This window comes from Sus scrofa, chromosome 1, assembly GCF_000003025.6.
Source record: "Sus scrofa isolate TJ Tabasco breed Duroc chromosome 1, Sscrofa11.1, whole genome shotgun sequence".
Taxonomy (NCBI): Eukaryota; Metazoa; Chordata; class Mammalia; order Artiodactyla; family Suidae; genus Sus; species Sus scrofa.
This window is the reverse complement of record NC_010443.5, coordinates 73,270,405-73,285,000: the sequence shown is the minus strand read 5'-3', so window position 1 is coordinate 73,285,000 and position 14,596 is coordinate 73,270,405. Positions and strand designations below refer to the sequence as shown.

At 41.9% G+C, this 14,596-nt stretch overlaps 1 protein-coding gene across 4 annotated transcripts in view; it reads left to right on the top strand.

Moving 5' to 3' along the window:
- Positions 1-14,596, top strand: part of PDSS2 (decaprenyl diphosphate synthase subunit 2) — a 275,584-nt gene that overhangs the window by 225,533 nt on the left and 35,455 nt on the right. For all 4 annotated transcript variants that reach the window (XR_002336490.1, XM_021065297.1, XM_021065253.1 and 1 more), the window contains exon 7: positions 4,126-4,158. Coding sequence is in view for 3 of the 4 variants with exons in the window: in XM_021065297.1 (XP_020920956.1) it covers positions 4,126-4,158 (33 nt within the window). In the remaining variant the exon portion in view is untranslated. The remainder of the gene's footprint in view (positions 1-4,125; positions 4,159-14,596) is intronic.

Sequence of the window (14,596 nt, the reverse complement as noted above, 5' to 3'; positions counted from 1 at the left end):
TACTGACCACCTGCTGTCTACTAGCACTGATCTAGGCATGGAACACACTTGTGAGCAGGAGAGGAAATGTCACTTTTCTCATGGAGCTTCAGTTCTGGGGGAGGTTGCATGTGAAAACAACACTGTGCGACCCCCTAGAGGAAGAGATCTTCACTTGTTCTATTCCTGCCTGCGCTTCCAGTGCCTAAGCAATATGCAACACATCATAGGTGCACAATGGATGATCTTTTTTCCTCTTTCTAACAATGGATAATTGTTGAATGAATGAACCATCAGATGAAATAGAAACTATGGGCCCTCCCAAATTAACTATTTCACAAAAAGAAACAGTGGGTAATGTTCAATGAAAAATATTGTTTATGTAGAGGATTAAATCATTATTTGCATTTGTGTCTAATTTGCAGTATTAAGCTCTCAAAGTTGTGAAAAAAAATTTTATATCAGAGTGTGTACTTTCAGGTGTGTGTCTGACATACAGCGATACTAGCTCACATAGCAGTTGGAAATATATATTATATACCTAAAAGATCTAAATATTATATTTTGTTTTATAAAATAAACAATGCTTTTATGTACAAGCTAAAGCAGTCAAGGATGAAATAATTCCACGGGACTAGAATGTTTGTTGTGATAAAATAAAAAGGACATTCAAGTGAGCAATATATCAACAGTTACAGTCTGCTCAGGTTGTAATGGCTGTGGTAATTGTGCTGTCATTTTATGTAGGCTTCTAGGCTTTCAGCTTTCAAAACATTTAAGAGCTGATGTTGAACAAATAGGAATTTACATACATGGTATTTCTCTACCATCATCCCCAGCAAAGTATATCTCTACTGGGTGAAAGGGTGGTGGCCAAACTATGAATACAAAAAAATAAAACGAGAGAGTCTGAAGATAACTTGTGATTCTATAAAAATAGTGAATCACTATGGTGTATACCTGATACTAATATTGTAAATCAACTACAATTTTTTTTTTTTTTTGCTTTTTAGGGCTGCTCCTGAGGCATAGGGAAGTTCCTAGTCTAGGGGTCAATTTGGAGCTGCAGCTGCCAGCCTACACCACAGACACAGCAATGTGGGACCTGAGCTGCGTCTGTGACCTAAACCACAGCTCAGGGCAACACCAGATCCCTGACCCACTGAGCGAGGCCAGGGATCGAACCCACATCCTCATCACTACTAGTGGGATTCGTTTCTGCTGAGCCACAACGGGAACTCCCTTTTCTTTCTTTTTCTTTTTTGTTTTTTCAGAGCTGCACCCAAGGCGTATGGAAGTTCCTAGGCTAAGGGTCGAATCAGAGCAGCAGCTGCCAGCCTACACCACAGCCACAGCAATGGTGTGCATCTGCAACCCACACCGAAGCTCACGGCAACCCTAGATCCTTAACCCACTGAGTGGGGCCAAGGATCGAACCCACACCCTCATGGATACTAGTCAGATTTGTTATTACTGAGCCACAGTGGGAACTCTTCAACTTCAATTTTTTTAAAAAGAAAATATCTTGTGACTGATTAAGCACAAGTACTTCAAAACAATAGAATTCTCTAAGATGATGAGTTTACAAATAAAGTATGTGAAGGGAAGAGCAGTTTTAAAAAAAATTCATGGAGTTCCCATCATGGCTCAGCAGAAATAAATCTGACTAGGATCCATGAGGACACAGTTTCAATCCCTGGCCTCGCTCAGTGGGTTAAGGATCCAGCATTGCCGTGAACCATGATGTTGCCATAATTGTGGTATAAGTCACAGATGCAGCTTGGATCTGGCGTTGCTGTGGCTGTGGTGTAGGCCATTGGCTACAGCTCCAATTTGAACCCCTAGCCTGGGAACCTCCATATGCTATGGGTGTGGCCGTAAAAGGCCAAAAAAAAAAAAAAAAAAAATTCGTGATAGGACTACTCTAGATGACCTTATCTGTAAAAAGCAGTATATTCAGTCTTATGACTTGAAAAAGCCAAAAGAAAATATTGAAGTTTCTTTTTCTAAGACAAATAGGGAAATGGCCCAGTACCTCTGAATGGAAAAGATCACCTCTCAGTTGTAAATTATAGTTTCTCCACACTTTATTTTGCAACCTCAAGATATGAATGTTCCTCACCTTTCTAACTTTCAACAGATAGATCACTTTCAACACTTTTTATCATGTCCTTTGTGTTAAACAGTGAAAAATGAGAATGTTGAAAGTGCTAGAATGAAGAGTAGCTGGTTAGAACAGAAACAAGATTGAAAGTAGTGAGAAATGGCAGATGTGTTTCAGGAATGAGTTGGTTGACAGTAGGAGAAATTCCATAGGGGCCCCAGTTTGTATGTCATTGGAAAAGTGCTGTGCCTGAGCAACCCATACTAATCAGTAAGAGACAGGGGAAAGGACCAACAGTTGTAAAAGTGGAAAACTTGTGACCACAAGATCAGCCTCCATGTCAGATATCTCTTAACCTGAAATGAATTCGAGAGACAGCTGGGAGTTTGAGAACTTAAGGACTAAGCATATTGTGAAATGCTGCTGCTGAAATTTTGGTCACAAGCCATGGATTATTCATGAGATCAAGGCCAGTTCATATTTGCACAATAAGTGAGTAACTGGGTCACGAGTGCACTCTGCAAATGTGTTCAGGGGCTCCCTACTGCTCCTGTGTAGAGGGATTTCAGTGTCCACTAAATTATTTTATCTTGGGAAAAGATGTCTAAAGACAAACGGACAAACAAGTATTTTTGAATTATCTCAGCAGAGAGAAGAAACAGCCTGATTTTAAAAGATCTGCCCAAGAAATGGCAAAAAGATAAAAAAATTAAAATAAAATAAAATATCTGCAAGAACAGACTCATATTCCTGTTGGAATAGTGCATCCCAGGACTAAGTTCAGACTCTTCTTAGGTAACTGAAATCCTAGATCCAAAATATATATATGTATGTCTGTAAAAAGCAGACTGAAAACCCCAGATTCTTTCTTATGCTACTTTGGTTGCAGAGGCCTTTTGTTTCATTGAAAGCATGCAAGTCACAGTTTTAACTTAGAGTCATTTGTGATGGTGTCAACAGCTATACAGGAGCGATGTCTTATTATAAATTGCTAATTATGAAAATAGGAAAAACAAAATGCAGGCATCTTTGGATAAATTTTTTAAAGAGTATAAACAAGGAAGAAGGATCAAGACTAACATTACAAAATTCTCACTTTCATGAAAGTAATCTCCCCTTGTTCACTATCTATATAATGTTATTTTGGACTCAGAACAAAATAATCTCAAGAACTAAACTATTCATTGGTTGATGGGCTCTTGTTCTGTGCAGAGATGGCAAGAAAAATTTTATCCTGAAGTCTACAAAAAACAAACTGACCTACCAGCAAAAACTAACGCATTGGTTGTTTCTGTTATGTTCAGACTTGATACATAACACTTTTGAGTATATGTTTTAGATTGTATTTTAATAACTAAAAATATTTTTAAAATAAAGTTTGGGAGTTCCCATTGTGGCTCAGTGGGTTAAGAACCTGACTAGTATCCATGAGGATGCGGCTCTAATCCCTGACCTCTCTTAGTGGGTTAATGATCCAGTGATACCACAAGCTGCAGTGTAGGTCACAGGCATGACTTGGATCCAACATTGCGGTGGCTGTGGTGTAGGTAAAAGGTGATTTAAAAGGTAAAACAGAGACATAAAAACCAAATGCAACGTGTGACTTGATTAATTCTAGTTTGAGGGGGAAAAATGCTATAAAATATATTCTTAGGACAGCTGGAGAGATTTGAATATTCATAGTAAGTTAGATGATATGGCATTATTATTAGTTTTTTTAATTTGAAAGTGATCATGCATGAGATGTCCTGTGTTTACGAGATGTGTGCTGAAACATCAAGGGGTGAGGAGTCATGGCAGCCACTGTTGTCAAAATCTAGAGAGAGTGTATATGTGCTCATGGTACTGTTCTTTCAACTTTTCAATATGTTTGAAAGTTTATGTATATATACACATGTACATACATCTGTATGTATTTCACTGTCTATATATAGAGAGCAGCAGAGGGAGAGAGAGTTGACTTATTCTTTGAGAAGCAAAAGTTGTAGAAGTACTAAATAATTTTTTAAAAACTAATTAATTTCCTTTCTTTTCTATTTTAGGCTCAAGAGAAAGGAAAATTAGACTATGCTAAGGTAGGTAGATTTTGTACATTCTGCACAGTACCTTTCAATCTGAGGTTTGGTTTCTGTTTATATTTGAAAGGTCAAAAGAGAATCATCACATTCAAAGCTGAGGGACATTCCCTATTAACAGGCATTACCAGGTAAAATAGGATTCATTTAACAATAAGTTTGTTTATTGAATGCCTACTTCAGATACTGTGTTATGTGTGGAGAATGTATGTGAGCCATATCAACTCTTTCTTTCATGACATTTACAAGCTAGTGGGGGAGATGGATAACTAATAAACAACTAAGTGGATGCATAATATAATGTTTAATAGTGGTAAGAGCTATGAAGAAAAATAAACTGGGTAAGATCACTAGCCATTGCTGGAAAGATGCCTTCAGATTATGGAAAACAGCTTTTAGCATCATCAGGTAACACCCAGGAAGCACCATGCAGGGCACATTAAGATTCCTAAAGGCAGTTTTTCACATCACCTGTGTGGCTTTTGAAAAATACATACTGGGTTACCATAGCATCATACCCTCATTCACCAATGTCGGAATCCCCTGGTGGGCAAAACAGAAAAGATACAGGATGGAAGGGTTTGGAGAAAAGGCTCCACAGATATTTCTGACACATAGCCTTGTTTAAAAACTGCTGCGGGATTTCAGATTTCAGTGTACCTGTCCAAGTCTATGATCACACGTGGGTCACATTCTGTTTTCTCCTGAGGAACAAGTGGAATATTTTAGCAGGTGTGTGGGATGCATACAGCTGCTTGGCTGAAGGAACTTGCTAGCCATCTGGTTTTCACCACAGTCAGGAATAGCCAGAGTGTGAGCACATCTGCACTCCACAGGCAAGAAGGAAGAAATTCAACCTGTCAGGGCTCTGCTTGAAGTGGTCAAGATGATCCAGCGCTGATCCAGATCTTTGTGCTGTCCTGACACCCATGGCTCCTTGACTTTAATGCTTTTCCTTGCCTGGAGTGAGTTCCTCTTCCCTAGCTCAAAAGCTTCTGACTCCTCTGGTCACTTTTTTAAAAATAGATTTTATTTTTTTTTTTAGAGCTGTCTTAAGTTCACAGCAAAGCTGAACAAAAAATGCAGAGTTTCCATTACCCCCTGACCACACACATGCATACCCCACCATCAGCATCCTGCAGCGGAGTGGTGCATTCAGTGCAATCAGTAAACTGCCTTGACACATCATCGTAACCCAGAGTCCATCGTTAATATTAGGTTCCAGGAGTTCCCCTTGTGGCTCAGTGGTTAACGAATCCAACTAGGAACCATGAGGTTGTGGGTTCAATCCCTGGCCTCCCTAAGTGAGTTAAGGATCTGGCATTGCTGTGAGCTGTTGTGTAGGTCGCAGACGCAGCTCGGATCTGGCATTGCTGTGTCTCTGGCGTAGGCCGGTGGTTACTGCTCCGATTAGACCCCTAGCCTGGGAACCTCCATATGCCGCAGGTGCAGTCCTAAAAAAGGCAAAAAGACAAAAAAAAAAAAAAAAAAAAAAAGGTTCCAGTCTCAGTGTTGTATCTCTGGTCCTTTCTATTTATAACTCTTCTGATGTTGGCACTGTCACCTCACCAGTCAACCATGTAAGAAACTTAGAAGTCACTGTCAAACTCTCCTACTCCCTCACCCCTATGTTCAAAGACCAAATCATGCCAGTTTTATATCCTGCATTTTCCTGAATCCAACCCCTCCTCTTGATCTCTCTTCCATTGCTCATGTTGAGTCTCCTCATCTGAACCACTGGAAAGACCACCTGCTGACTGGTCTCCATGTCTCTCTTTTGTCCCCACAAATCCATCACCAGACAGAATGTCTAAACCACAAAACTAACAGTTTCACATTCCAGCTTATAATTTTTCCTTGGCTCCATGTTGTCTATAAGGCAAATTCAAAGCTTGCTAGACTGGCATTTAGACCACTGCGATCTCGCCCCCTAGAGGAGCTCTCCAGTTTCGTGTCCTCCCAGCCTCTGCTCCAGCAGCTCCAAACTACATCAGACATGCTGTTTATGTTCTCCGTGCCTTGACCCATGCTGTCTCCTCTGCTTGGAGTACAGAGTGTTCTTCTTTGTCTGGCAACATCTGCCTCTTCTGTAAGGCTTAGTGCAGCAGCATCTCCAAGAGGAAGTCCTCCCCGGTTCCCCGGGCTGAATGAGGTGCTTTCCTCCATTCTTTGGTACACTGTGCATCTCTCAGTTGTTGCACCTAAGTCTGTTCTTTTATAATGACCACTTATGAGACAGACATAGGCTGTGAGCTCTTGAGGGTGAGGAGAGCATCTTATTTGTATACTTGGTGCCTAGCAGAGTGCTTGGCAATTGGGAAATGGTGAGTGTTTGAGTGAGTGAGGCCATAAGAAAATAGAACACCCATGAAGTTAGTTGCAAAAGAAATTCTGGTTTAGGGCATTTTATTTCAGTCAGAGAGGAAAGGAGAGCTTTTTCACAGGTTGCAGGTATCAGTAGGAGTACAAAGATTGCTTGGGAAGATTATAGTAAACTAACTTAGAGATAAATGCTGGGATTTCGCTGTGATAGTAAAGAAAAGCTACTTATACACAAAAAAGTAGAAGAAATGACATCATGATTTGGCAATGGCGTAATTATTGATCATTGATGCTTGTTTGTGACTCAGAGAATTCCTTTACGATTTCTTATTTCAAAGTACATCACAGTGGAAGAGACTAGAAGAAAGGAAAAATTGTGGGGCACAGATAGAATACCGGGACCAAGCATGGTTGTCACCACCCACTGTAAAATCTCGTATCAATCACTTAACCTTTTTGGTCTTCCCTCACTTTCCTTAGTATAAAAGGAGCAGGGTTTTTTTATTTTTATTAAAGTATAGTTGATTTTGGAGTTCCCGTCATGGCTCAGTGGTTAGCAAACCCAACTAGCATCCATGAGGAGGCGGGTTCTATCCCTGGCCTCACTCAGTGGGTTAAGGATCTGGTGTTGCTGTGAGCTGTGGTATAGGTCGCAGACACGACTTGGATCCTGCGTTGCTGTGGCCGTGGTGTAGGCTAGTGGCTATAGCTCCAATTGGACCCCTAGCCACGGGTGCGGCCCTAAAAAGACAAAAAGACCAATATATATATAGTTGATCTACAATGTTGTGCTAATAACTTCAGCTGTACAGCAAAGTGACTTAGTTATACATATCCATTCTCTTTTTAATACTTTTTCCATTGTAGTTTATCCCAGAAGACTGGATATATTTCCTTGTCCTTGTGCTATACAGTAGAACCTTGCTGTCTATGCATTCTAAATGTAATAGTTAAAAATAAACATAAATGTAATAGTTTGCATCTACTACCCCTAAACTCCCAGTCCATCTCTTTCCCTCCCTCTTCCTCCTTGGCAACCACAAGTCTGTTCTCTGTGTCTGTGAGTCTGTTTCTGTTTTGTGGATAGGTTCATGTCTTATTTTAGATTCCCCTTATAAGTGATACCATATGGTATTTGTTTCTCTCTGTCTGACTTACTTCACTTAGTATGATAATCTGTAGTTGCATCCATGTTGCTGCAGATGGCATTATTTCATTCTTTTTATGGCTGAGTAGTATTCCATTATATATATGTACCACCTCTTCTCAATCCATTCATCTGTTGATGGACATTTAGGTTGTTTCCATGTCTTGGCTATTGTAAATAGTGCTGCAGTGAACATTGAGGTGCATGTATGCCTTTGAATTACTGTTTTGTATATGCCCAGTAGTGGGATTGCTGAATCATATAGTAACTCAATTTTTTGTTTTCTGAAGAACCTCGATACTGTTTTCCATAATAGATGCACTAGTTTACATTTCAACCAACAGCATAAGAGTGTTTCCTTTTCTTTTTTTTTTTGTCTTTTTGCCATTTCTTGAGCTGCTCCCATGGCATATGGAGGTTCCCAGGCTAGGGGTCGAATTGGAGCTGTAGCTGCCAGCCTACGCCAGAGCCACAGCAACACGGGATCCGAGCCATGTCTGCAACCTACACTACAGCTCATGGCAACACCGGATCCTTAACCCACTGAGCAAGGCCAGGGATCGAACCCGCAACCTCATGGTTCCTAGTTGGATTTGTTAACCACTGTGCCATGACGGGAACTCCAAGTGTTTCCTTTTCTAAAAGGAGCCATTTAGAGTAGTGCTGTTCTACTCTTTAGGCCCACATCGAGAGGAGGCATTGTTTTTTTAGGGGAGAGGGCCATTCTTATCTTGTATACTACTGGGTCCAGACTCATTCCTTCATCCGCTCAAGCCCTGTGTATCTGATATTTAATATGTGTGGGACACTGTGCCCGGCTGACCACCACAGTGAACAGGACTGATCCAGACCTTCCCATTTAAAGCTCCCCTTTGCTCTGTTTTCTTTTTTTTCCTCCCTAACATACATAATCTAAAATTATCATTTGTATTTAGCTGTTTGTTTTTTCTTTCTTCTTCCACTGTATTGTAAGAACCCTGAGGACAGGGCTCTCGATGGCCTTGTCTACAGTTGCATCATCTGCCCAGCACAGGCTTACCCATGGGGTAATGCATAGGTCCAAATGCATGTGGGCAAGTGCTGTGTTAGTGTGATGCTAGGAGACATGCAGGAGGCTAAGAGGTCTGGAATTGGAGATTGTAGACTCAAATTAGCCATTTAAAGAGTATATTGACTATATAACACAGTCCATCCCTATGTTCAGTAGCCCTAAGGTTGCCTTCCCAAGTGCCCAGTGACAATTTCTCATTGCGGTAAACAGAAACGCACCCCGCTAGAGTAAATGCTGTTCTGATATTTAAGGGCACAACTTGATCTAGGCAATTGATCCAGACCTGTCATCCATACACAGACCCAAACTCAAGTAATACAGATTGTAACACAAGTAATGTGTAAAAGGATTATATCCATCTCTGCCAAATGTCAGAGAGGTGTCTGCAAGGTGCAGCTTGCGGTATTGTCTCTTACGCAGGGTATCTCGGGTCCCTGGTATGGTCTGATGCTCATGCTGACTGATACAGGCATCGTGCGTGGCAGCTTAGGGTTCCCTTGGTGGGTTTATCTATAAAACTACATTCAAAACACTCAGTAACCATTTCTGGAGAGTGTCATGAGATTTATTTGTAGCCAGAAGTTTCCTTATTGCTAAGTGATCAGTAGTTACTCAAAAGCCAAATTTTATCTGAAAAATCAGAATTTAAGAACTGTAGAGGAGGTCCCATCATGGCTCAGCAGAAAACTAATCTGACCAGGAACCATGAGGTTGCAGGTTTGATCCCTGACCTGGCGCCGTGGGTTAAGGATCCAGCGTTGCCATGAGCTGTGGTGTAGGTCAAAGATGAAGCTCGGATCTGGTGTTGCTGTGGCTGTGGCGTAGGCTGGCAGCTGTAGCTCCGATTCGACCTCTAGCCTGGGAACCTCCATATGCTGCGGGTGCAGCCCTAAAAAGCAAAAAAATAAATAAATAAAATAAGAACCATAGACAAGAGTTCCCTGGTGTTCAGCAGGTTAAAGATCCAACGTTAGGAGTTCCTGTCGTGGCGCAGTGGTTAACGAATCCGACTAGGAACCATGAGGTTGCGGGTTCGGTCCCTGCCCTTGCTCAGTGGGTTAACGATCTGGCGTTGCCGTGAGCTGTGGTGTAGGTTGCAGACGCGGCTCGGATCCCGCGTTGCTGTGGCTCTGGCGTAGGCTGATGGCTACAGCTCCGATTCGACCCCTAGCCTGGGAACCTCCATATGCTGCGGAAGCGGCCCAAGAAATAGCAACAACAACAACAACAAAACAACAACAAAAAAGACAAAAGACAAAAAAAAAAAAAAAGATCCAACGTTGTCACTCCCTCGGCTCGGGTCAAGCTGTGGCTTGGGTTCATTCCCTAGCCCAAGAACTTCTCAATACTGTAGGTGTGGCCAAAAAAAAAAAGAACTATAGCTAATTATTCTGGCCATGTGCTCTGTGACTTTGCGTACTGTCTCTCAAATGTCAGTCTCAGAATGGTGAGGAATCAGGGAAAGGCCAAAAGAGCCCATCATTTCAAAATCAGTCTCAGCTAAATCTCAAGAGTGTCTGTCACATTGAGCAAAACAGTAGTCTGTCCTCAAACACTCAGAAAAGAAATTGAATTACTTCTTAATTGAGTTCCTGTTGAGATGGAGCCTGGGTATGAATGTTTTCCTCTGCTGCAGTGCCTTTCATCTAAAGATATTAAAGCTCTCAGCAACTATTAATTCATTAGGCCTCTCCCGCCTCTGCAAGGTGGTTAACACCAGCACAGGAGCACTCAACCCACTCCTGAAGCTCATCCACTTGGGGCTGGGCCGGGATGGAAGCTGTTTCACTGTAAGGCGATTCACCCAGCAGTTCCTAAAGTGAAGAAACAAGGATCCTCTCACTTACCTAGTTAAACCTGCAAGAGAAATTTTATTGAGCAGAATGTCATTACCAGAATTGAATTGTGACCAAAACACCAGGGCCTAACAGTTTTGCTCATATGCGCAATGCTATGGGGATCTTAATTACACTGGGATTGGTCTTCAGCTCTGTGTTATCTTGGACTAAGCTTCTGGCCCCAAGGTTAAGGACAGCAGACTGGGTTCAGTGTTAGAGGGAAGAGTGCCACCTATTGAATCGTAGAAATTCATGGGCACACGTTGGAACTAGTGGCAAAGTTTCTCAGGCCACATGCACTCTTGGTTTGCTATGGTAACTAATATATACGTCTGAAAGAAAATGAATATGTTGACTACTCTTACTTAGAAAAACATCTACAAACGTCTGTGTATTTTCCCCAGCTGGAGCTGAGCGTATGCCTGTAGTTTAGCCTACTGCTACTTGAAAGAAGCATGCTGCTCAAAGACTGAGGCAGATGGTATTTTTACCACTTCAGGCAAAACATGGCACCTATGGTACGGCTTTCTACAATTTTAATTTTTTAACACTTTCAAAATGGCTGGCTTAAATATCTCCATCACAGAGATACAGACTTTTTCTCGTATCTTTTTAATAATTGCTTCAGATATACAGACATGAATAAATATCACTTGGTCAAACCCAGGCCCAGAGCCATGTGAGCCGGCCTCCTGCTCGTTCTTCCACAAGTGCTTGGGACTGGGCTTTACGTGGGCTTTGACAGTCATGCTAATTTTGACACAAAGACAATAAATGGTTTGCAGCAGCTTTCTTTGTATTCATCTCCAGTCTCTCCTGTGCAGTTCATATAATTTTCCCCATGACTTGGTACAAAAAAGAAAGTTGTTGTTTTTCATGTCTTCTTACTGAGGTTCATGCAAAGCACAAAGAGTTTGCTCAAGGTTAAGCCCTTGGTAAAGAAAGATTTTGCAGGAGTTCCAGTCATGGCGCAGCTGAAACAAATCCGGCTACTCGCTCAGTGGGTCAAGGATCTGGCTCTGCCATGAGCTGTGGTGTAGGTTGCAGATGCAGCTTGGATCCTGCGTTGCTGTGGCTCTGGCATAGGCCAATTGGACCCCTAGCCTGGGAACCTCCATATGCTGTGGGTGTGGCCCTAAAAAAAAAAAAAAAGATTTTGCAGGTGTTAATTCATCAGACGTCCAGGTATCCAGCTCTCAGTCAAATGTGAGAGAGTAGGTTTTTGGAGTGCCCTCTCTGCTGGAATTTGTTGAGGGTCCAGAGTGGCGTGTTCCCTGGCTTTACACCCCCTGCCTCTCAGGCACAGTGTCTATTACAGGAGCTTCTCTTCCCTCCCCGCCCTCAAAAGGCCTTGCAAAATTTGTTTTATTATAAAACACATTTGCATAGGGTACACATTAAAATTCCCTTCAAAGCAGCAAACTGTGCTGTCCACAGACATTTGCATTTGCATGATCACATAGCATCACTTCCCTTTAAGAAGAAAAAAAGAGTCTTTCATGTCATGGTTCTCCTTTCCAAGGTTTGCCGTTTCTTCTCCTTTATTATCTATGGATTGCTTCAGCCATTTTGCTGCATATTGAACCCAAAATTCTTTTTTGACCTTTGGGTATAAGAAATTTTCTGTAAGCATTATTGCCTTTCTTTATTGACAAAGTCAGACTCTTTTTTTTTTTTTTTTAACCTCCTTTGGCAGACAGTTTTTGCCTGCTTGTTCTTTCCCATAACCCTGGCTAACTGGCTCTGAGAATTTTTCGCATTGGCACATTTAGAGACCAGATGTTGCTGTGTTTTCTCTTCCCTGTACCCCTTTCTTGGACAGATGCTCCTTCTCCTACCATGGGACTTTGCATTCGCTCCTTTGGTAAAGGAGTCCAAACAGCATCACCGTACGAACTCTTGTTTCCTCTAACCTCTTGAAGTTGTCTTAATGTTTAGGATTTCAGTTTTAATGATGATATGGAGAATATGTAGAAGTATTGACATTCCCCTCTCCCATCTTTTTCCTCTAAGGACTTGTGGTCCAATTAGATGAGATGTCTATAATAGAATTTAACGGGAAAAAAATCCGTATTCCCATCATGGCTCAGCAGAAACGAATCCAACTAGTATCCATGAGGATGGGGGTTCGATCCCTGGCCTCGCTCTGTGGGTTAGGGATCCAGTGTTGCCATGAGCTGTGGTTTAGGTCAAAGAGATGGCTTGGATCCCGTGTTACTGTGGCTGTGGCGTAGGCCAGTGGCTACAGCTCCGATTCTCGGGAACCTCTACATCCAACAGGTGGCCCTAAAAAGCCCAAAAAAAAAGGGAAAAAAGAAAAAAAATCCAAATACCATTATGTTATGGTTACAACTATGTAAAATTTTATATGCTTGGTAAAAACTGGATGACAGCTTATAAAAATGTAAATAAAGGCATTAAGGTAATTACATGCCTTATTAAATCACATTTTTTTCACAGTTGGAAAATGTGATTTTTTTTTCTGAAAAAAAAGATATATAGACTCTGTTTAAAAAGTGTGCGGACTCTTATTTGAATTGGAATTTTTCAAGATTATGACCTGACCTACTGACACTTGAAAAATAACTTGCCTGATGTTTTTAGTGACCTAAAACTTAGTGACCAGAATTTAATTCTAGGGTCCTAAAGAATTGCTTGCTTCTATAGCAGTGGCAAGAATACACAGTTGGAAACTGTATTTTTTTACACTAAATTTTTGTGCAGGGCCTCAAGTTGCAGTTTAGGTGCTGGGGAACATTTGAGGAAGAGGGAAACCTCCTGTGCTGAGCCACAGTTCAGGCACTGATCTGATGACCCACCCACAAGCCAGGACTAGGTGCTAGAAGATACTGCCAGAATGGTCATCTAAACATTTTTTCTATTTGGTTATTTTTATGGTTTTTTGTTGCATGGGGGGGGGGGGTGTGCCTGTGCAGCACATGGAAGTTCCTAGGCTAGGGATCGAACCTGTGCCAAAGCAGTGACAGTGCTGAGTCCTTAACCACTAGGCTACCAAGGAATTCCCCCAGTGGATGTTTTAAATCCCCCAGTTCTTGTTTCCTTAAGAATCAGATAAAACCAAAGTTCCTGTCTAGGCCCCCCAGAAACGAAACCCAACTAGGAACCAAGAGGTTGTGCATTCGATCCCTGGCTTCTCTCAGTGGGTTAAGGATCTGGCGTTGCCGTGAGCTGTGGTGTAGGTTGGCCAGTAGCTGTAGCTCCAGTTAGACTCCTAACCTGGGAACCTCCATATGCTTCGGGTACTGCCCTAAAAAAGACCCCCCCCCAAAAAAAAAAAGAATCAGATAAGATCAGTTATTTTTCTTTTGGAAATTACATTTCAGAAAAGTGGTTCTTTTGTTTGGGTTTTTTTTTTTTTTTCAGCAATAATAGGTAGATTTTGTTTAATCCTTTTTTTCAAACAATTTACTAACGTCAGTTTTGCCAGTGATCAAAAAATAATCCTTGATCAATTCCTGCCCATAATAAAGCAAAGAAACTTTTGTACCATGGGAAACTTTTAATCAAAAAATAAATTTGGGGAGTTCCCGTCGTGGCGCAGTGGTTAACGAATCCGACTAGGAACCATGAGGTTGCGGGTTCGGTCCCTGCCCTTACTCAGTGGGTTAACGATCTGGCGTTGCCGTGAGCTGTGGTGTAGGTTGCAGACGCGGCTCAGATCCTGCGTTGCTGTGCCTCTGGCGTAGGCCGGTGGCTACAGCTCCGATTCAACCCCTAGCCTGGGAACCTCCATATGCCACGGGAGCGGCCCAAGAAATAGCAACAACAACAACAACTACAACAAAAGACAAAAAGACAAAAGACTAAATAAATAAATAAATAAATAAATAAATAAATTTGGAGTTCCCGTCGTGGCACAGCGGAAACAAAACTGACTAGGAACCATGAGGTTGTGGGTTCAATCCCTGGCCTTGCTCAGTAGGTTAAGGATCCAACATTGCCGTGAGCTGTGGTATAGGTCAAAGACGAGGCTCGGTTCCTGAGTTGCTGTGGCTCTGGCGTAGGCTGACAGCAACAGCTCCGATTAGACCCCTAGCCTGGGAACTTCCATATGCTGCA